Source organism: Triticum urartu, chromosome 6, assembly GCF_003073215.2.
Source record: "Triticum urartu cultivar G1812 chromosome 6, Tu2.1, whole genome shotgun sequence".
NCBI classification, from domain to species: domain Eukaryota; kingdom Viridiplantae; phylum Streptophyta; class Magnoliopsida; order Poales; family Poaceae; genus Triticum; species Triticum urartu.
The window spans coordinates 539,535,934-539,558,047 of record NC_053027.1 but is presented as its reverse complement, the minus strand read 5'-3'; the positions used below and the strand labels follow the sequence as shown (position 1 = coordinate 539,558,047).

Sequence of the window (22,114 nt, the reverse complement as noted above, 5' to 3'; positions counted from 1 at the left end):
TTCTGTCCTCTAGTGTGCGGCTGCCGGGGCTCCTCCTCGTCGTCGCTACGCGGCCCCTTGTCCTTGTTTTCGGCAATTAACTTGCCCGCCTGCTTGAACACCCAACAATCCCTGTTGGTGTGATTGGCTGGCTTGTCTGGGGTGCCGTGTATTTGACACGAACGATCGAGTATACGGTCCAAGCTGGACAGACCCGGCGTACTTTGTTTGAATGGCTTTTTCCGCTAACCGGGTTTAGAGCCTTTGAATCCGGCATTGACTGTCGTATCCTCGGTATTTTTGTTGTTAATGCGGCGCTTATGCTTGTTGCGACGTGACCTGCTATTGCCGTCCTTGGTATCTGAGGTACCATGGTTCTTTGATATGTTATTACTGCGAGCCAGCCAGCTGTCCTCTCCCGCACAAAAGCGGGTCATGAGCGTCGTGAGAGCTGCCATAGATTTCGGCTTTTCCTGACCAAGGTGCCGGGCTAGCCACTCGTCTCGGATGTTGTGCTTGAAAGCCGCTAAGGCCTCCGCATCCGGACAGTCGGCGATTTGATTTTTCTTTGTAAGGAACCGAGTCCAGAATTGTCTGGCCGACTCTTCTGGCTGCTGAATTATGTGGCTCAAGTCATCGGTGTCTGGTGGTTGCACATAAGTGCCTTGAAAGTTGTTGAGGAATGCGGCTTCCAGATCTTCCCAACAGCTAATGGAGTCCGCTGGCAAGCTGTTAAGCCAATGCCGCGCTGGTCCTTTGATCTTTAGTGGGAGGTATTTGATGGCGGGTAAGTCATCGCCGCGGGCCATGTGGATGTGTAGGAGGAAATCCTCAATCCATACTGCGGGATCTGTTGTGCCGTCGTATGATTCAATATTTACAGGTTTGAAACCTTCTGGGAATTGATGTTCCATTACTTCGTCTGTGAAGCATAAGGGGTGTGCGGCGCCTCTGTATTGGGTTATATCGCGACGCAGCTCGAATAGGTCTTTCCCGCTGTGTTCGGCCCAGCCGGATTTGCTTTTACTGTATCCGGCGTGACGTTTGTCGTCTCGCAGAGTGGTGCGTCCTCGTGATCCGTAGATCGATCTTGAATGCTTTGCCTTGTCCTCCAATATGTCTCGTAGGTCTGGCGTATCTCCCCATGCCTTTTTATTTGAATGGCATTGGGGTGGAGGCTGAGCTTTTGGCTGGAATGCCTCTCTATCGCGGCCACGAGGTGGCCAATCAGCCGTATCATACGCTTCTTCCTCCAGTCGGGGTAGTAACATGTGCCTTGGGTAACTCTTGGAAGGATGCTCGAGTTTATATTCCTCAGCCGCGAGGACTTCAGTCCATTTTTCAGCTAGCAGATCTTGATCAGCTTGAAGCTTCTGCCGCTTTTTCTTCAGGCTATTTGCCATGGCCATAAGCCGGCGCTTGAAGCGCTCTTGTTCGACGGGATCCTCTGGTATGGCGAATTCATCATCGCCGAGGCTTGCCTCGTCTTCAGAGGGGGGCATGTGATCATCCTCCTCCTCTCCGTCTGCCGCTCTCTCAGGAGAGCTGGCTCCTTCATCCTCCTTATCTAAATCTTGCTGGAGGGGATTGTTGTTGTCTTCGGCACTATCCGGAGTGTTATTATCTCCTGTGCCGGTATCACCACTTTTGCTTTGGCGGGACTTAGAGCAGCGCCGCTGACATCGGCGCTTGGGTTGCTTCTTGGAGGGGTCATCCTCCGCTATCTCGTCGCCATTGCCTTCGTTGGGTGTATCCACCATGTATATGTCATATGACGAGGTGGCTTTCCAGTTCCCTATAGGTGTTGATTCATGTTCGTCTCCTACATCGTCGTCCATACCGTCGATGTCTTCGGAGTCAAAGTCGAGCATGTCAGTTAAATCATCGACAGTGACTACGAAGTGGGTGGTGGGTGGGCGTCGAATTTCTTCGTCGTCCGCATCCCAATCATGTTGGCCATAATCCGGCCAGGGCTCTCCTGACAAAAAGAGAGACCTTAGTGAATTTAGAATGTCGCCGAAGGGCGAGTGCTGAAAGATATCCGCGGCGGTGAATTCCATGACCGGCGCCCAATCGGATTCGATTGGCAGGGGCGCGGATGGTTCGGAGTCAGAAAAAGAGTCCGACACCTTGGAGTCATGGGCTGCGCAGAGGATTATGCTGGTGTTTGGCTCGATCGTCATTGAGACTGCAGCCCCTGAGGCAATGTCTAACCACCCGTCCTCGATTGGCGCAGTTGGCTCCGAGCTAAGGGTCGGAGCTGATGCGGGCGCGGCCTCTGGGGTACTGTTCGGAGGCAGAGCTAGGTCATACCCATCGCGACAGTGCAGCGCGCCCGGCTGTGGCTCGAATCCGTCGAAGATCAAGTCTCCGCGGATGTCAGCCGTGTAGTTCAAACTTCCAAATCTGACCTGATGGCCAGGGGCATAGCTTTCAATCTGCTCCAGATGGCCAAGCGAATTAGCCTGCAGTGCAAAGCCGCCGAATATGAAGATCTATCCGGGGAGAAAAGTCTCACCCTGGACTGCATCGCTATCGATGATAGTAGGAGCCATCAAGCCTAACGGCGACGACACAAAGGAACTCTCAATGAAAGCACCAATGTCGGTGTCAAAACCGGCGGATCTCGGGTAGGGGGTCCCGAACTGTGCGTCTAGGCCGGATGGTAACAAGAGGCAGAGGACACGATGTTTTACCCAGGTTCGGGCCCTCTTGATGGAGGTAAAACCCTACGTCCTGCTTGATTAATATTAATGATATGGGTAGTACAAGAGTAGATCTACCACGAGATCAGAGAAGCTAAACCCTAGAAGCTAGCCTATGATATGATTGTATATTATGGTTGTTGTCCTCCGGACTAAAACCCTTCGGTTTATATAGACACCGAAGAGGGTTAGGGTTACACAAGGTCGGTTACAAAGGAGGAGATATCCATATTCGTATTGCCTGGCTTGCCTTCCACGCCAAGTAGAGTTCCATCCGGACACGAGACGAAGTCTTCAATCTTGCATCTTCATAGTCTAACAGTCCGGCCAATGGAGATAGTCCGGCTGTCCGGAGACCCCCTAATCCAGGACTCCCTCAACTTGGACTCCAAGTCCAATCCTATTCCTACTAGGACTCCTTCCTCCTTTTTTGCCTTTCCTAGCCACATGGGCTTTTGAGGACTTTGTGCGCCTAGCCCAATAAGTCCAGGGCGCCTCCCCGTAGCCCAGGCTAGCCCTTGGGTCGTCCTGGAACCACTTGTGGACTTCCGGACCCCTCCAGAATCCTTCGAAAGCTTCTAGAAGCTTCCTGGTACAATACCGAAAAAGCTACATCTTTTTCCGGAACCCAAAATATGACTTCCCATATATAAATATTTACCTCTCAACCATTCTGAGACTCCTCATGACGTCCGGGATCTCATCTGGGACTCCGAACAACATTTGGTTACCACTCATCAAATATCCCAATACTACTCTAGCGTCAATGAACGTTAAGCGTGCGACCCTATGGGTTCAGGAATTATGTAGTCATGACCGAGACACCTCTCGGTCAATAACCAATAGCGGAACCTGGATGCCCATATTGATTCCTACATATTCCATGAAAATCTTCTATCGGTTGAACCTTTATGACAACATACGTAATTTCCTTTGTCTGTCGGTATGTTACTTGCCCGAGATTCGATCGTCGATATCTCTATGCCTAGTTCAATCTCGTTACCGGCAAGTCTCTTTACTCATTCCGTAATACATCATCTTGCAACTAACTCCTTAGGCACTTTGCTTGCAAGCTTCTTGTGATGTGTATTACCGAGAGGGCCCAGAGATACCCCTCCAATACATGGAGTGACAAATCCCAATCTCGATTAACACCAACTCAACACACACCTTTGGAGATACCCGTAGAGCATCTTTATGATCACCCAGTTACATTGTGACATTTGATAGCACACAAGGTATTCCTCCGGTATCCGGGAGTTGCATGATCTCATGGTCGAAGGAACTTGTATTTGACATTAAGAAAGCAGTAGCAGTAAACTGAACGATCACATGTCATGCTAACGGTTGGGTATTGTCCATCACGTCATTCTCCTAATGATGTGATCCCGTTCATCAAATGACAACACATTTCTATGGTTAGGAAACTTAACCATCTTTGATCAACGAGCTGGTCTAGTAGAGGCTTACTAGGGACATGGTGTTTTGTCTATGTATCCATGCATGTATCAAGTTTCCGGTTAATACAATTCTAGCATGAATAATAAACATTTATCATGATATAAGGAAATATAAAATAACAACTTTATTATTGCCTCTAGGGCATATTTCCTTCAATTATTGCCTCTAGGGCATATTTCCAACACATATGCCTCTGGATCACCATAATTTATGGATCTCCCTCCATATCGAGCCTTCCAGCCACCATAATTGGCAAGTCAGGCCTGCCTTTTGGAGCACAGTCCATATGAAAGTTGCATGTGTCATGAAGAAAACTTCAGGTGGTCCCTCACCTCACCTGGGATGGCAGGGATATTGGGGGAAAAGATGCACCATTATTGAGTGGGTCCCACAATTATAAAGGTAGCAAATATGGAGATACAAGTTTGCGTATCACCTCGACAATCTCCATAATGCATGTGGAGCGGCTACCAATATGGCAACTCTGCTAGAGTTGTTCTAAGTAATAGGTGCTTGCACGTGCTAACGACCGACCTATCGGAACTCCTTCGAGCATGCTTTGCCAGCACCTGTGGCCAAGCGTGTAGCAGTCAAGTCACAATGAACCTCCCAGGAGTCCTAGTTGGACATGAAAGTCATGCACGTCCACAAGTAGATACGATGGAGACGTATCAACTCCCCCAAGCTTAAACCTTTGCTTGTCCACAAGCAATTCAGTTGATAAACTGAAAGTGATAAAGAAAAACTTTTACAAACTATGTGTGCTCTTGTTGTTGTAAATATGTAAAGCCAGCATTCAAGTTTTCAGCAAAGATTATGAACTAACCATATTCACAATAACATTTAGGTCTCATGTTTACTCATATCAATGACATAATCAACTAGTGAGCAATAATAATAAATCTCGGATGACAACACTTTCTCAAGACAATCATAATATGATATAACAAGATGGTATCTCGCTAGCCCTTTCTGAGACCGCAAAAGATAAATGCAGAGCACCTCTGAAGATCAAGGGATGATTGGAAATTGTAATTCATGGTAAAAGAGATCTAGTCAAGTCATACTCAATGTAAACTAATAATAATACATGCAAATGACAGCGTTGCTCTCCAACTGGTGCTTTTTAATAAGAGGGTGATGATTCAACATAAAAGTAAATAGATAGGCCCTTCGCAGAGGGAAGCAGGGATTTGTAGAGGTGCCAGAGCTCGATTTTGAAATAGAGATGAATAATATTTTGAGCGGTATACTTTCATTGTCAACATGACAACCGAGAGATCTCGATATCTTCCATGCTACACACATTATAGGCGGTTCCCAAGTAGAATGATAAAGTTTACACTCCCCCACCTCCAACAAGCATCAATCCATGGCTTGTCCGGAACAACAGGTGCCTCCAACTAACAACAATCCTGGGGGAGTTTTGTTTGAAATTATTTTGATTTGATTTGAGCATGGGACTAGGCATCCCGGTGACCAGCCATTTTCTCGTGAGTGAGGAGCGGAGTCCACTCCTCTTGAGAATAACCCGCCTAGCATGGAAGATACAGACAACCCTAGTTGATACATGAGCTATTCGAGCATACAAAACAGAATTTCATTTGAAGGTTTAGAGTTTGGCACATACAAATTTACTTGGAACGGCAGGTAGATAACGCATATAGGAAGGTATGGAGGACTCATATGGAATAACTTTTGGGGATGGAGTTGGATGCACAAGCAGTATTCCCGCTTAGTACAAGTGAAGGCTAGAAAAGACTGGGAAGCGACCAGCTAGAGAGCGACAACAGTCATGAACATGCATTAAAATTAATCAACACTGAATGCAAGCATGAGTAGGATATAAATCACCATGAACATAAATATCGTGGAGGCTATGTTGATTTTGTTTCAACTACATGCGTGAACATGTGCCAAGTCAAGCCACTCGAATCATTCAAAGGAGGATACCACCCTATCATAACACATCACAACCATTTTAATAGCATGTTGGCATGCAAGGTAAACCATTATAAACTCCTAGCAAATTAAGCATGGCCTGAGCAACTATAATCTCTAATTGTCATTGCAAACATGTTTCATTCATAATAGGCTGAATCAGGAACGATGAACTAATCATATTTACAAAAACAAGAGAGGTCGAGTTCATACCAGCTTCTCTCATCTCAATCAGTTCATCATATATCGTCATTATTGCCTTTCACTTGCACAACCGAATAGTGTGGATAATAATAATAGTGCACGTGCATTGGACTAAGCTGGAATCTGCAAGCATGCAATTCAAGGTAGAAGACAAGGTAATATGGGCTCTTTGTTAGATCAACAATAATGCATATGAGAACCACTCAACATTTTCATCAAGGTCTTATCCTCTCGACCCCCAAAGAAAAGAAAAGAAACAAAACTATTTATACGGGAAAGCTCCTAACAAGCAAAAGAAGAACGAGAAATCTTTTTCGGTTTTATTTTTAATTACTACTACAGGCATGGAAAGTAAACTAGCTAAAAGCTACAACTAATTTTTTTTTATTTCCTTAAGGTTTTTCAAACACACAAGAAGAAAGCTTAAAACAAAAAATAAACTAGCATGGATGATACAATGAAAAAGTATGAGCACCGACAACTGGCATGAGTGTGTGAACATGAATGTAATGTTGGTGAGAGATACGTACTCCCCCAAGCTTAGGCTTTTGGCCTAAGTTAGTCTATGCCCACGGATCAAAGCTGTCCTCTCCGGTGTACTGAGGAGGGTCCTCGGGGTGCCACTGGTTGGCGATCTCCTTCGGATCCCACTGATAAACAGACTGACGGTGAGCATCCAATAGTGGCTCCGGCTCTGGAGCTAATGTCAGGCTCTGGTATGCCTGAACGGCCTCCGACAGAACAAGGTACGTGCCTGAAAATATGTTGAACAAAGAGGGAGCAGGCAAGGTAATAGTCTCAAAGTAATTTTTATCAAATATCAGTGTGTAGTTAAGCATCTTCTTCTTATTCTTAACAATAAAGTTATGTGCTACCATACTCTTATAATCTAGAAAAATAGGAGGCAGCAACTTTTCCTCTTTCTCAAAATGCCTAATAGGTATATTAAAGTGTGCAGCAAGGTGCGAGGCAAAGATGCCTCCAAAGACGGGGCCCTTTGTACGGTTCAGATTTAACCGTTTAGCAACAATAGCGCCTAAACTAGAAGTGGTACGACGAAACAAAGCATGGCACAAAATAACAATATCAGGGGCACTAAGATTTCCACAGTTCCCGCGACCAATTAAGCATATACTAGCAAATATTGCAAAGTAACGTAGAACAAGAAAATGTATGCTAGTGAGTCTTGCATCAGAAACTTTCCTCGTTTCCCCTACAGCAATCATATCAATAAATCCCTCCACTTCATTACGATGTGGTTTCTCTATGCTGCCCTCAAAGGGCAACTTGCAAACCGCACAAAAGTCATAAAGTGACATCTCCTTATGCTCATCATATAAACAAAATTCCACCAAAGGTGACGATCTCCTAGCATGGAAATGAAAATTTTGCACAAAAATATTGGTGAGTGGGAGATACTATTCACACTGGTCATGGGGGAAGTCGGTGAGGCCTGCATTCTCAGCCAAATAATAAAAATCTTCATAAATCCCAGCTTCTCTCAAAAACTCATCACAGGGCCATTCGCACGGCCGAACCTCCGCAGTACGAGGGAGATTATACTTGGGCTTCTTATTCTCTTCACTTTGCTTATCCTTCGAGCTTCGGCTCGAGGAGCCCCTCAAAAATCTATTCATAATTTTCTGAAAATTTTAGTAACTCAAAATAAAAGTGAACCGAACTCAACAAGATTGATAGCAACTACTCCTACAAGTGCCTAGAGGCCATATCATGCATTAAAACTATTTTTGACCACATAAATTTGACATGCAAGCTCAAGAACAGGGTCACCTAAGCAGAAAAAATTTGCAATAAATAAAGCACTAGAACAAAAACTAATTGGACCATTGGAGGAGTTACATACCGAAGAACAATCCCCCAAAGCAGTTTTGTGAATGGAGCTTTGAGCAAGGAGATCGAAAATGGCAGCAAGATGAGCTAGAACACGGGTTTGGGCTGGTGGATGATTTTTTCTGGAGGAAGACGAAGTATGTGGGTGCAAGAATAAGTGGAGGGGACCCACGTGGGGTCCACGAGGCATGGGGCGTGCCCAGGGGGTGGGCGCGCCCTCCACCCTCGTGGGCACATGGTGAGGTCCCCTGGTGTGTTCTCAGTGCCAAAAATTCTTAAATATTTCAGAAAAAATCATATTAAATTTTCAGGGCATTTGGAGAACTTTTATTTTCAGGGTATTTTTTATTGCAAGGATAATTCAGAAAACAGACAGAAAATACTATTTTTGCTTTATTTAAACTAAATAATAGAAAGTAAAAGGAGGGTACAGAGAGTCGTGCTTTCTAACTTCATCCATCTCATGCTCATCAAAAGGAATCCACTAACAAGGTTGATCAAGTCTTGTTAACAAACTCATTCCGAATTGCATGAAACCGGAGAAATTTCGAATAACACTAGGTTACCTCAACTAGGATATGCACATCCCCAACAATAAGAATATCATATTTCTTCTTGACAGTAGGAAGAGGAAATTCAAAACCTCCAATAGTAATTGTCGAAATTTTTCCAAAAGAATTGATACTGTGGACTTGAGGTTGTTTCCTCGCGAAGTGTACCGTATGCTCATTACCATTAACATGAAAAGTGACATTGCCTTTGTTGCAATCAATAACAGCCCCTGCAGTATTCAAAAAGGGTCTACCAAGGATAATCGACATACTATCGTCCTCGGGAATATCAAGAATAACAAAGTCCGTTAAAATAGTAACGTTTGCAACCACAACAGGCACATCCTCACAAATACCGATAGGTATAGAAGTTGATTTATCAGCCATTTGCAAAGATATTTCAGTAGGTGTCAACTTATTCAAATCAAGTCTACGATATAAAGGGACATGCATAACACTAACACCGGCTCCAAGATCACATAAAGCAGTTTTAACATAGTTTCTTTTAATGGAGCATGGTATAGTTGGTACTCCTGGATGTCCAAGTTTCTTTGGTATTCCACCCTTAAAAGTGTAATTAGCAAGCATGGTGGAAATTTCAGCTTCCGGTATCTTTCTTTTATTTGTAACAATATATTTCATGTACTTAGCATAAGGATTCATTTTAAGCATATCGGTCAAACGCATACGCAAAAAGATAGGTCTAATCATTTCAGCAAAGCGCTTAAAATCCTCATGATCTTTTATCTTGGATGGTTTAGGAGGAAAAGGCATTGGTTTCTGAACCCATTGTTCTCTTTCTTTATCGTGTTTCCTAGCAACAAAGTCTCTCTTATCATAACATTGATTATTTGATTGTGGGTTATCAAGATCAATAGCAGGTTCAATCTCTACATCATTATCATTGCTAGGTTGAGCATCAACGTGAACATCATCATTAACATTATCACTACTTCACTAGGTTCATGTTCATCACCAGATTGTGTTTCAGCATCAAAAATAGAAATATCATTGGGATTCTCAGGTGTGTCAACAAAAGGTTCACTAGAAGCATGCAAAGTCTTATCATTTTTTCTTTTTCTTCTCCTTAGAAGAACTAGGTGCATCAACATTAGTTCTCTGAGAATCTTGCTCAATTCTCTTAGGGTGGCCCTAAGGATACAAAGGTTCATGAGTCATTTTACCTCCCCTAGTCATAACTCTAACATCATTATCATTTTTCTTATTATTTAATTCACTGAGTAAATCATTCTGAGCCTTAAGTACTTGTTCTACTTGAGTGGTAACCATAGAAGCATGTTACTAATAAGTTTTAGTTCACCTTTAACTCTAGACATATAATCACTCAAGTGTTTAATCATATAAGCGTTGCGTTTCAATTGTCTACCAACATAAGAATTGAAGTTTTCTTGTTTAACAATAAAATTATCAAACTCATCCAAGCATTGGCTAGCAGACTTATTACGAGGAATATCATCTTCATCAAATCTATAGAGAGAATTTACCTTTACTACCTGTGTCGGGTTATCAAGACCATGTATTTCTTCAATAGGTGGTAAGTTATTAACATCTTCTACTTTCATACCCTTTTCTTTCATAGATTTCTTTGCCTCTTGCATATCTTCAGGACTGAGAAATAGAATACCCCTTTTCTTCGGAGTTGGCTTAGGAGTTGGTTCAGGAAGTGTCCAAGCATTTTCATTACTCAACATATTATTCTTGATCAACAGTTCTTTCCCTGAAAACACAACCGGCACAACTATCCAGGTGGTCTCTGGAAGCATCGATTAGTTCATTATAAAAGATATCAAGTATTTCATTTTTCTTGAGAGGATGATCAGGAAAAGCATTAAGTAATTGGAGAAGCCTCCCCAAGCTTGTGGGAGACTCTCTTCTTCAATTTTCACAAAATTATATATTTCCCTTAAAGAAGCTTGTTTCTTATGAGCAGGGAAATATTTAGCAGAGAAGTAATAAATCATATCCTGGGGACTACGCACACAACCAGGATCAAGAGAATTAAACCACGTTTTAGCATCACCCTTTAATGAGAACAAAAACAAATTAAGGATAAAGTAATAGTGAGTTTTCTCATCATTAGTGAACAGGGTGGCTATATCATTTAATTTAGTAAGATGCGCCACAACAGTTTCAGATTCATAGCCATAAAAAGGGTCAGATTCAACCAAAATAATTAACTCGGGATCAACAGAGAAATCATAATCCTTATCGGAAATAAAGATAGGTGAAGTAGCAAAAGCAGGGTCATATTTCATTCTAGCATTCAAAGACTTTTCTTTAAGCTTAGCTAATAATTTCTTAAGATCATATCTATCATTGCAAGCTAAGAAGTCTCTAGCAGTTTCTTCATCCATAACATAGCCCTCAGGCACAACAGGCAATTCATATCTAGGGGATAATCTTCATCATCACTTTCATCAATATTATCAGTTTTAATAATTTCATTCTCCCTGGCCCTAGCAAGTTGTTCATCAAGAAATTCACCTAGTGGCACAGTATTATCAAGCATAGAAGTAGTTTCATCATAAGCATCATGCAAAGGAGAAGTGGCATCATCAATAACATGCGACATATTAGAATGAATAGCAAGAGTAGGTGTCGCAAGTTTACTCAAAACAGAGGGTGAATCAAGTGCAGAGCTAGATGGCAGTCCCTTACCTCCCCTCGTAGTTGAGGGGAAAATCTTGGTTCTTTTATCTTTTAAGTTCTTCATAGTGATCAGAAGATATAAATCCCAAGTGACTCAAAGAATAGAGCTATGCTCCCCGGCAACGGCGCCAGAAAATAGTCTTGATAACCCACAAGTATAGGGGATCGCAATAGTTTTTGAAGGTAGAGTATTCAACCCAAATTTATTGATTCGACACAAGGGGAGCCAAAGAATATTCTCAAGTATTAGAAGCTGAGTTGTCAATTCAACCACACCTGGAAAACTTAATATCTGCAGCAAAGTATTTAGTAGCAAAGTAATATGATAGCAGCAGTAACAGTGGCAAAAGTAATAGTAGCAGTTTTGTAGTAATTGTAACAGTGGCAATGGAAAAGTAACTAAACAAAGATCAATATGTGAAAAGCTCGTAGGCAATGGATCAGTGATGGATAATTATGTCGGATGCGATTCCTCATGCAACAGTTATAACATAGGGTGACACAGAACTAGCTCCAGTTCATCAATGTAATGTAGGCATGTATTCCGAATATAGTCATACATGCTTATGGAAAAGAACTTGCATGACATCTTTTGTCCTACCCTCCCATGGCAGCGGGGTCCTATTGGAAACTAAGGGATATTAAGGCATCCTTTTAATAGAGTACCGTACCAAAGCATTAACACTTCATGAATACATGAACTCCTCATACTACGGTCATCACCGGTAAGTATCCCAATTATTGTCACTTCGGGGTTAACGGATCATAACACATAATAGGTGACTATAGACTTGCAAGATAGGATCCAGAACTCACATATATTCATGAAAACATAATAGGTTCAGATCTGAAATCATGGTAGTCGGGCCCTAGTGACAAGCATTAAGCATAGCAAAGTCATAGCAACATCAATCTCAGAACATAATGGATACTAGGGATCAAATCCTAACAAAACTAACTCGATTACATGATAAATCTCATCCAACCCATCACCGTCCAGCAAGCCTACGATGGAATTACTTACGCACGACGGTGAGCATCATGAAATTGGTGATGGAGGAAGGTTCATGATGAGAATGGCGACGGATTCCCCTCTCCGGAGCCCTGAACGGACTCCAGATCAACCCTCCCAAGAGAGATTAGGGCTTGGCGGCGGCTCCGTGTCGTAAAACGTGATGAATCCTTCTCTTTGATTTTTTTTCTGCCCGAATGTGAATATATAGAGTTGGAGTTGAGGTCGGTGGAGCACCAGGGGGGCCACGAGGCAGGGGGACGCGCCCAGGGGGGTAGGCGCGCCCCCCACCCTCGTGGACAGGGTGTGGGCCCCCAGGCCTTGATTCTTTCGCCAGTATTTTTATATATTCCAAAAATATTCTCCGTTGATTTTCAGGTCATTCCGAGAACTTTTATTTCTGCACAAAAATAACACCATGGCAATTCTGCTGAAAACAGCGTCAGTCCGGGTTAGTTCCATTCAAATCATGCAAGTTAGAGTCCAAAACAAGGGCAACGGTGTTTGGAAAGGAGATACGATGGAGACGTATCAAACCCAAACACGGGGAGATGCACCACAATGACATCTTCAAGAAGAGATAGACGACCACAAGTGTTGTTCTCGTGGGTGACAAAGTGTAAAGCTTTCGCTCGACAGCTCCCTTGTGCCACCACGAGGCCTCCATGACAAGCGTGAAGAGTTCAGAACTCCAGATCCAGATTGGGGAGCCTCCACTGCCAGTGACAGAGAGCGCGCCCGAGCCCCCCACCCCCCCCCCCCCAGAGCACTCCACCTCTCGCCGCCCACACGACCAATATGAAAAGCAAACACTACCACAATGGTGCCCGCCGGAGAGCCAACCATGCGAACTGCCATCCGGGGTCGGCGCCCCGGCATCCATGTCCGAGACACCACCACACCCCCACATCACAATGCACTCACTAACATAGTAGGAGTAAAAGGCATCTCCTTTCACTCCTAGCCCGGCATCAGCCACAGAGTCTAGTGATAACCCACAAGTATAGGGGATCACGACAGTCTTCGAGGGTAGTATTTCACCCAATTGATTCGACACAAGGGGAGCCAAAGAATATTTATGAGCCTTAGCAGTTGAGTTGTCAATTCAACCACACCTGGGAAATTATATTTCTACAGCAAAATGTTTAGTAGCATAGTAATATAATAGTTTGATGGCAGTAGTAACAGTAATAGTAACAGAAGCAGTTTTGTAGTGATTGTAACATCAGCAGCAACGAAAGTAACTTAGCAAAGACCAATATGAAAAAAGTGTAGGCATTGGATCAGCAATGGATAATTGTTTCGGATGATATTCATCATGTAACAGTGACAACCTAGAGCGATACATAACAGCTCCAATTCATCAATGTAATGTAGGCATGTATTCCGTATATGGTCATAAATGCTTATAATAAGAACTTGCATGTCATCTTTTGTCCTACCCTCCCGTGGCAGCGGGATCCATAAGGAAATCTAAGAGATATTAAGGCCTCCTTATAAAAGAGAACTGAAACAAAGCATTAGCACTTAGTGAGTACATGAACTCCTCACACTACAGTAATCATCGGAAAGAATCCCAATTTTTGTCACCTTGCGGTATGCGGATCATAAAACATAATAGGTGCATACAATTAACTTGCAAGATAGGATCGAGAACTCAAATATATTCATGAAAATATAAAGGGTTCATATCTGAAATCATGGCACTTGGGCCCTAATGACAAGCATTAAGCATAGCAAAGTCATAACAACTTCAATCTCAGAACATAATGGATACTAGGGATCAAGCCCTAATAAATTGACTCGATTACATGACAAATCTCATCAACCTCCATCACCGACCAGCAAGCCTACGAAGGAATTACTCACTCCCGGTGGTGAGCATCATGGAATTGTTGATGGAAAAGGGTTGATGATGACGACGACGATGAATTCCACCCTCCGGAGCCCCAAACAGACTCCAGATCAGCCCTCCCGATGAAGATCGGGAGTTGGCAGTGGCTCTGTATCGTAAAATGTGACGATTCCTTCTATTTGATTTTTTTTTTCTCTGTGAGACGGTACTTATGGAGTTGGACTTAGGGTTGTCGAAGGCTCCAGGGGCCCACAAGCTTGCTAGGCGTGTCCTGGGGGTGGGCACACCCCCTGAGCTTGTGGCTCCTGGGTGGGCCCCCTTCGGTAGTTTTCTTCGACGATGATCTGCCCAACAAAGTAGCGGGGGCCCGAGCACCGCAACAACAACAAGAGGGACCTCATCGCCCGTGGGACCACCGGGGCCAAGCCCAACATCACCTACCAGGAGCGGGAGCCCCGACCCACATCAGGACCCAATCATATCTTCCCGAGCACAAGCCTCACGTCCCTGCCATCTCCATTGCGCGAGAGAAGCTCGTGCCGCTGGCCCGGAACTAGGAGAAGGGATGCGCCACCACCACAGGCACACCGGCCTTGAGCACCAACCGTCGCTGCCCAAGAAGATGTGGCTGCCTGGGCAACCAGAGTGCCACCACTACACGACTGTCGAACACCAACCAAGGCCCCCTGAGGCACCAGAGAACCGGATCTGGGCCGAGACCCAGCTGCCTGCTGCCGCCATACTCGGAACCCCGGTGCACCCAGGCCACCGTGCCCACCTCCTGTAGAGACTCGGCCAGGCCTCCTGTCACCACCCGTGCCGCGCTCTAGGCCACTGGCACTAGATCCGGCCGGACCTGGCCAAGGCACATCCCGCACGCATCGGCTAGAGAAGGACCCTCAGTGGCCGTTGCGCCTTGGACATGCAGCAGCATGCCACCGCGCCGCCGTCCAGCATGCCCGCCGCTGTGCCGAGGAGACCCACGTTAGGCCCACGACTCCGCCCGAGAGGGTCGTCCCGCGCCAGCCCAAGCCCCGAGCAGAGAGGAACGCGAGCCCCGCCAGCACCTACACCGGCGGGGCTTTGCTCGATGGCACCTCATGGCGGCAACGAGGGAGGGAGGCCGGAAGGGGAGGGAGAAGCTGCGGCGCGCTAGGGTTCGCCCCCTGTCGCCGGGACATGGATCCTCCGACGTAGCAACCCCTGCCATACCCTGCCTTTGAGTCACTGAGATGGGCCCCACGCTCGGTGGGACACATATGTCATTGACTCAAAGGTAGGATAGCCCACGTCAAGGGATCCTCATCCCTGTCGCCGGCAGGGGCGACCTCGGGTTTTGTGTTCAGCTTTTTTTAAGTGGCCTATAAGCCAGAAATCTGTCCTAGAACGCTGTTGTAGAGTGTGTTTCTTTTGTTTTGAACTTTGTAAAAGTAAAACTGAACCTGATCACAGGCTTCTTTCAAGTAGCACGAAGCCAGGGTTTATTCTAAAGAAGAGAAAACTGTCATACCACTTGGAAAGTCCTGCAGCACGAAGCTACCATTCCTTTCTTTTACAGCTCCGAAGTACTTGCAAGATTTATTTCAACATTGTTGACATGCCTGTTTGGCCATGTATTCCATGGACAATGGGTAAAAAGAGCGAGGATTTGGACTTTTGGAGGATGATTCTGTATTCGTTGTATGTGATTTGCGCTAAGCACTACTCCAATGTAGGATGCCTGGTTGGCCATGCATTGTACTCTAGGATGCCTGTGTGGCCACGTCGCCGTCGCTGTATTTTGTCTCAGCCATTTTGCTTCTTGCCGACCTCTTCTCGTAAGCGTTAGCAATTTCACCGAGTGTCGCCTGATACTAGGATCGAGATCAAACTCTGAGTGTCGCCTGATACTAGGATTGAAATTAACCCGGAGTTTGATCTGACAATGGTCGCTGCGTCTGTCTGTCGGATAATAAGATGGACAAAAAAGGAAGAACAAAAGGAAATTTGCACTACAGAGTGTAAACAGACGAAAACCGTGAACACAATATTGTCCGTGAAAACTTTAAACAAGATACAAGATACATTCGCTCCTCCAACGGCCAAGTGAGCTAGGTGAACTAGACTCAGATCAATTTATACACGGTAGGGTTATTATTCTGCAAGGGAGCGGCCGTCGGCACACCGGGCTCAGTGCTGTCCAGGCAGCTTGTCCTTGATCTTGTCCATGAGGCTCTTCTTCTCGCCCACCCCGTCGGTGCCGTGTGTCCCAGTGCCAGTCGTTCCGGCGTGTCCGTGCTGCCCATGGGTGCCGCCGGTGGCCGTGGTGCCGTGCGTCTCCGTGCCGGTCATTCCAGTGTGTGCATGCTGCCCGTAGGTGCCGCCGCCAGCCGGAGTGCCATGCGTCGCCGTGCCGGTGTGTCCCTGCTGCCCGTAGGCTCCACCGGTCTGCTGGTGGTCGCCGTGGCCACCGGGGAGCTTCTCCTTGATGTTCTCCATGACGCCCTTCTTCTCGCCGGTGCCGTGTGTCCCCGTGCCGGTCATCCCGGTGTGTCCGTGCTGCTCATAGGTGCCGCCGCCGGCCGGGGTGCCATGCGTCGCCGTGCCGGTGTGTCCCTGCTGCCCGTAGGTGCCACCGGTCTGCTGGTGGTCGCCGTGGCCGCCAGGGAGCTTGTCCTTGATGTTCTCCATGACGCCCTTCTTCTCGCCGGTGCCGTATGTTCCCGCGCCGGCCACTCCGGCGTGTTCATGCTGCCCGTAGGCCCCGCCGGTAGCCGGGGCGCCATGTGTCCCCGTGCCGACGTGTCCCTGCTGCCCGTAGGTGCCAGCGGTCTGCTGGTGGTCACCATGGCCACCAGGGAGCTTCTCCTTGATGTTCTCCATGAGGCCCTTCTTCTCGCCGGTGCCGTGCGTCCCCGTGCCGGTCACTCCGGTGTGTCCCTGCTCCCCATAGGTGCCACCGGTCGCCGGGGTGCCATGCGTCGCCGTGCCGGTATGCCCCTGTTGCCCATAGGTGCCAGCGGTAGCCGGGGTGCCATGCGTCGCCGTGCCGGCGTGTCCCTGCTGCCCGTAGTGGCCACCGGTCTGCTGGTGGTCCTCGTGGCCACCAGGGAGCTTGTCCTTGATGTTCTCCATCACGCCCTTCTTCTCGCCGGCGTGGGCGCCATGCAACCCCGTGCCGGTGGTTCCAGCGTGACCCTGCTGCCCGTAGGCACCACCGGTGGCCGGGGCACCATGCGTCGCCGTGGCGGCGTGCCCGTGGGTACCAGCGGTCTCCTTGTGGTCGCCGTGGCCGCCGGGGAGCTTCTCCTTGATCTTCTCCATGATGCCCTTCTTCTCGCCGGCGATGTGTGCCTGGTTCTCCATCTTGCGCTGAGCTTCTGACTCGTGAAATCTACTAGTGCTGATGTGTTTACTTCTCTTGGCTGTGTGAAGCAGGTGGTTGTGCAAAGTATGTGCAGCACGGGCCAGTATTTATAGGCCGGTGGAGGGTAGACGAAGCACGACGTGCGCGGTCGTGAGTGGACGGGCAGGTGAGTGCCGACTAGCCCATAAAGAGGGGTGGTCAGATGGACGAATCGCCGCGGCTGGGCGCTACGTGCGGTGGCATCGGTGGTCGGCAGATGGCTGCCGACTAGAGGGGCCGGGCCTCTTAAGCTAGTTGGCGCGTCCCGGTCGCCACGTCCCAGCTCATTCGTCCTCGTCCGGCCGGGAAGAAGATGATTCCCCGAAAAATCTGATCCTTCTTTTCGCTTGCAAAAATGGTATTGTTTGCTTAAGATAAGAGGATGGAAGATCCAAAGTGTCGGCATGTAACGACGAAGCATACGAGAAGCTAAGGGCTTTGATTCAAAAGAAATTATTATAGGATTTTTAGACGATTTACTCTCTCCGTCCGGTAATTTGTCCTTAGAGATTTTAGAACAAATTATGAAGTGAAGTAAAAAATGTATTGAAAAGATGCAAGCCATCATCTCTCTCATCTTTAATTATCCAACCCTAATGAGCTAAGTGTATGTAGAAATTAAAAAGATCATGTGTAGATTGTTACTTGTCTTGATTACCGTGTGATGAGAGAGAAGTATGTTTTTCTACTTTAAAGTGCATTGGGAAGATAGAAGTACACTCTTTTGTGGACAAATTTTGAAGCCAAATGTACACTCTATGTTGCTGTTTGATTTATAGGATTGAAATGTTTAGTAATTTTCCTTAAAATTCATTTGCACTTTATTCTAGAGAAAAATGCGCATCCACTGAAATATCTTTGTAGACTTCCTTTGCTTTTATAGGGATAATATCAAACAGTCTTTTATTCGAATTCATGTAGTTTTCTAATTCATAGGATTCAGGACATGTCACTACAATCCTTCGTATTTTAGCAGTAAAGAAACACAACCACAATGAAGTCAAAACCGTGAAGCAGGCAATTTGCGAAGACAATAGCAGAGAGCAACATCCTCAGAATTTTTGCATCAAACAAACTTGATTTGCTAGACTATAGATATTCAGTGCAGTATTTAAATGCAGGTTGGGGATTCACACTAGATGAATGCTGGTGAGCCAAAGCAGAAGTAAGAACAGATGACCCAAAAGAGGGGGTGAAATCGATCACAATTATCTGGTCTCAACTGAAAACTGGAAGTGCTGCCTCCAGCAACAGTAGCACCTCCATACATAGATATAATTTTAAGATAAAAAAAGTTAATCTGTTTATGCAATAATCTCATATCAGAGCAGCATATGACTTGCTTTCTATATAAACAAAGCACAACAAAAATATTGAAGCAATTTATAGACACTTTTTTCATCCTACACTCGCACTTGACCTATGGTAATTTCAGACTTTCAGTTATCATCAGAGGCGGTATGATTCAAGCGCGACGCAACCACATGAGCCGTTGCTGGATGGTAAACTGCAGCCACGCGTAGGAAAAACAGTGGGATCGAAGCACATTAGGGGGGGGGGGAGGGGGTCTGTCCTAAAACGCTGCTGCAGAGCGCTTCTTTTGTTTTGAACGTTGTAAAACTGTACCTGATCACAGGTTTGTTTTCCAGTAATGGAGCCGGGGAACTCAGCTCACTCCCTGTTATTCTAAAAATATGAGTTAGAAATCTGTTGAATCACTAGGGCGTGTTTGGTTACATTGCTGATTCAGCCTGGTCCGGCGAGCCTGGCTCTATTAAGCCGGTTTGAGGGGATACAGGTCAAAAAAAATCAGATGCACATAGTTTGATTGCCTGCATGCCCCTAGTTGCATGAGATAACCATTTTCGACCCGGCATTTGGTTGCCCGCATTGCATTAGGCGCACATATGACATGGTGTTTGGTTGCAACCTGCATAAGGTGTTGTCACCACTTCTAATTAGTGGTGAGCTTGCCACACAGAATCTGAATATGTAGCGCCATCTACTTAAACAAATGACGGTTCATCCTAACTACTATCAAATGACAATTCAAATTATTAAGAGCCATTGGCTAAATAGAGGCTAGTTCATCGGTGCTGCCAGATCTTTCTCTTCCTCTCCTCTTCTTCTACTTCTGCTTCTGCTACTGCTCCTGCTGCTTCTTGTTCTTCTTCCATCTTCTTCAAATCCTGCACTGACCTCTGTTAAGCCACATCGCCTCTGCCCACTCCAACCTTTTGTTATTCCAAGCGTCATTGTCAAATGCCTTCACACCATGGCGGAGCTTACAACATCGTCAGGCTCGACATCTTCCTCCTCAGGCACGTGTTCATCAAAGCTCCATTGTAGGATCCAGTTATGCAGAATGCAACAAGTAAGAACTAGCTTAACCTGAGTGGGGTATGGGTGGAATGGCTTCTGATCCAGGATCTTAAACCTATTCTTCAGAGCTCCAAATACCCTCTCAACAGTTACTCTAAGGCTGGAGTGTCTGAGATTAAACAGTTCCTGTGCAGTCCTAGGATAGTTCCTACCAGAGAACTGGTTGAGATGGTACCTTGTTTTCCTGAAGTGTGGAAGAATACCCGGCCGACATGCATAGCCAGCATCTCCAAGGTAGAACTTGTCGTCGGGATGTTGATCCCATCAGGTCAACTCATGCTGTCAGTGAGAATGTTAGCATCATGCGCTGACCCCTCCCAGCCAGCCAGCACATATGTGAACTTCAGATCAAAGTCAACAGCAGCAAGCACATTCTGGCTTGTGTAGTGCTTCCTCCCCCTGTATGTTGCAGACTGTGACCTAGAAACTCTGGCAGTGATATGAGTGCCATCTATTGCCCCAATGCAATCCTGAAAATGGCATCACAAGCCTGTGTTAGTGCTCAACTTGAACAATACAAGCATATCAAGCTATGAAAAGTGTATATTGTCAATGCTCACCTTAAAGTATGGATACCATCTTGGGCTTCCATGAATCTTGGGTGGTGTCTGGCCAGATGGTCTCCTGATCATCTCTCCTCTAAGCTCCCCAACAGCATAAAGCACCTGCTTGAAGTACCTAGAGATGGTCTCCATTGACCTCCTGAACGTGTTGTGAATGACCCTGAACCTCTGGTTATGGCCAACAACATGGAGGAACATCGCCACTTGCTCTTCTACACCGGTGTTGATGCTATCTTGTAACAGCCCCTGCTCCTAAAGGTCTCGACAAGCCTGGCAAATGGTGCTCTTTTCATTCCAAGCATCTACAGAGCCTCGACGTCATTGCAGTTGTAGATGTAGTTCAGATTTTGGATCCTCTCCTATTCCCGGGGAAACAAGGGACCATAGTGGAGCAAAGGTCTCCCAGCACGACGAACAACTCTCTGGTGCATGAACATGACCTATGTCTGAATCACACTAATCAGTGTTGCTGCCTGGATTATCAGCCTCATCCGTGTGTCCATAACCTAGTCGACATCGACGGTTCGTTCAGTGGGAAATCGATCGTACACCTAGCTTAACGGCCTAACCAATAAGGTAACAAATGGGGGAGGGGTGCTGCTTACCGACATCGGAGACGAGGACGGCGTAGGGGGAGCCATGGCACAGACGGTGGCCAACAGCAAGGGCAGCACCAGATCCGCCGCAAACGCCGCCGCCTCTTCCGCCGCCTATAGCGCAGATCTGAAATCGCAACCGCCGCCGGTGGTGAGGCAGTAGGGAAGAAAGGGGGGCAGTGGCTATGGGTGAGCGAGTGAAAGGGGGTGAGGCTAATTTGGCGCCAGGACGGCGCGCCAGATTTCCATCTCCCGCCATCCCCCTCGCCCTCGCCTCACTCCCGCCCGTGCGACCTCGCGCCGCACTGAGCCTGACTCGCGAGAAACTGTCGATCCGAGGGTTTCCAACGAGTCAGGCTTTGGGCTGCTTTGAGGAGCGTGCGATGCAGGCCCAACAGGAAAACCAGGCAACCAAACAGGCCTCTTCCTTTTTGCGCGGGCCTGGTTGGGCTCGATGCGGGCAACCAAACACGCCGTAAGAGAAGTCCGGCAACACGAAGCTACCATTTCTTTTACCGCTCCGAAGCCCTTTGCTGTATTTATTTCTTTGCGTTCACATGCCTGTCTGGCCATGTATTCCAAGGACAACGGGTAAAAAGGGTGAGGATTGTAAGGATGATTCTGCATTGCATTGTGTGTGCTTTGCGTTGAGCCCTACTAGTATTTTGCCTCTTCCCGAGATATTTTTCGTGAGCAATTTTACCGTGTCGCCAGATACTTAAACCTACCGTGTGTTCCTCTTTGCTGGCAAGCTCATGAATTTCTTTCTGTCTACAACTTGAACACACGTAATTTGAGATGATGGTGCAGGTTTTCCGGAAGGCGATGAGAAGGCGGCGCTGTAAAAAGACGCGGAGGTGCTGCAAGCTGAAGCACTGCTGATTGAGGTTGTGCTGCGATTCGTAGTTGACCACAGGTTGGTCTTTAGAAGGGTTTTTTGGGCTCTGTTTATCAGCAGT

At 46.4% G+C, this 22,114-nt stretch overlaps 1 protein-coding gene and 1 pseudogene across 1 annotated transcript; both read right to left on the bottom strand.

Annotated features, from left to right (window-relative positions):
* Nucleotides 1-16,230: 16,230 nt before the first annotated feature.
* On the bottom strand, nucleotides 16,231-17,671 carry LOC125515053 (cold-shock protein CS120). The gene has a single exon (XM_048680472.1). It carries the CDS (start codon nucleotides 17,572-17,574, stop codon nucleotides 16,399-16,401), a length of 1,176 nt encoding a protein of 391 aa, XP_048536429.1. The 5' UTR covers nucleotides 17,575-17,671; the 3' UTR covers nucleotides 16,231-16,398.
* Nucleotides 17,672-19,063: 1,392 nt separating this feature from the next.
* LOC125516941 lies at nucleotides 19,064-21,062 on the bottom strand (annotated as a pseudogene).
* Nucleotides 21,063-22,114: the final 1,052 nt, after the last annotated feature.

What these genes read in the sequence shown, in the direction of transcription:
- LOC125515053 (XM_048680472.1), bottom strand. Translation starts at nt 17,574, where the DNA reads ATGGAGAACCAGGCACACATCGCCGGCGAGAAGAAGGGCATCATGGAG.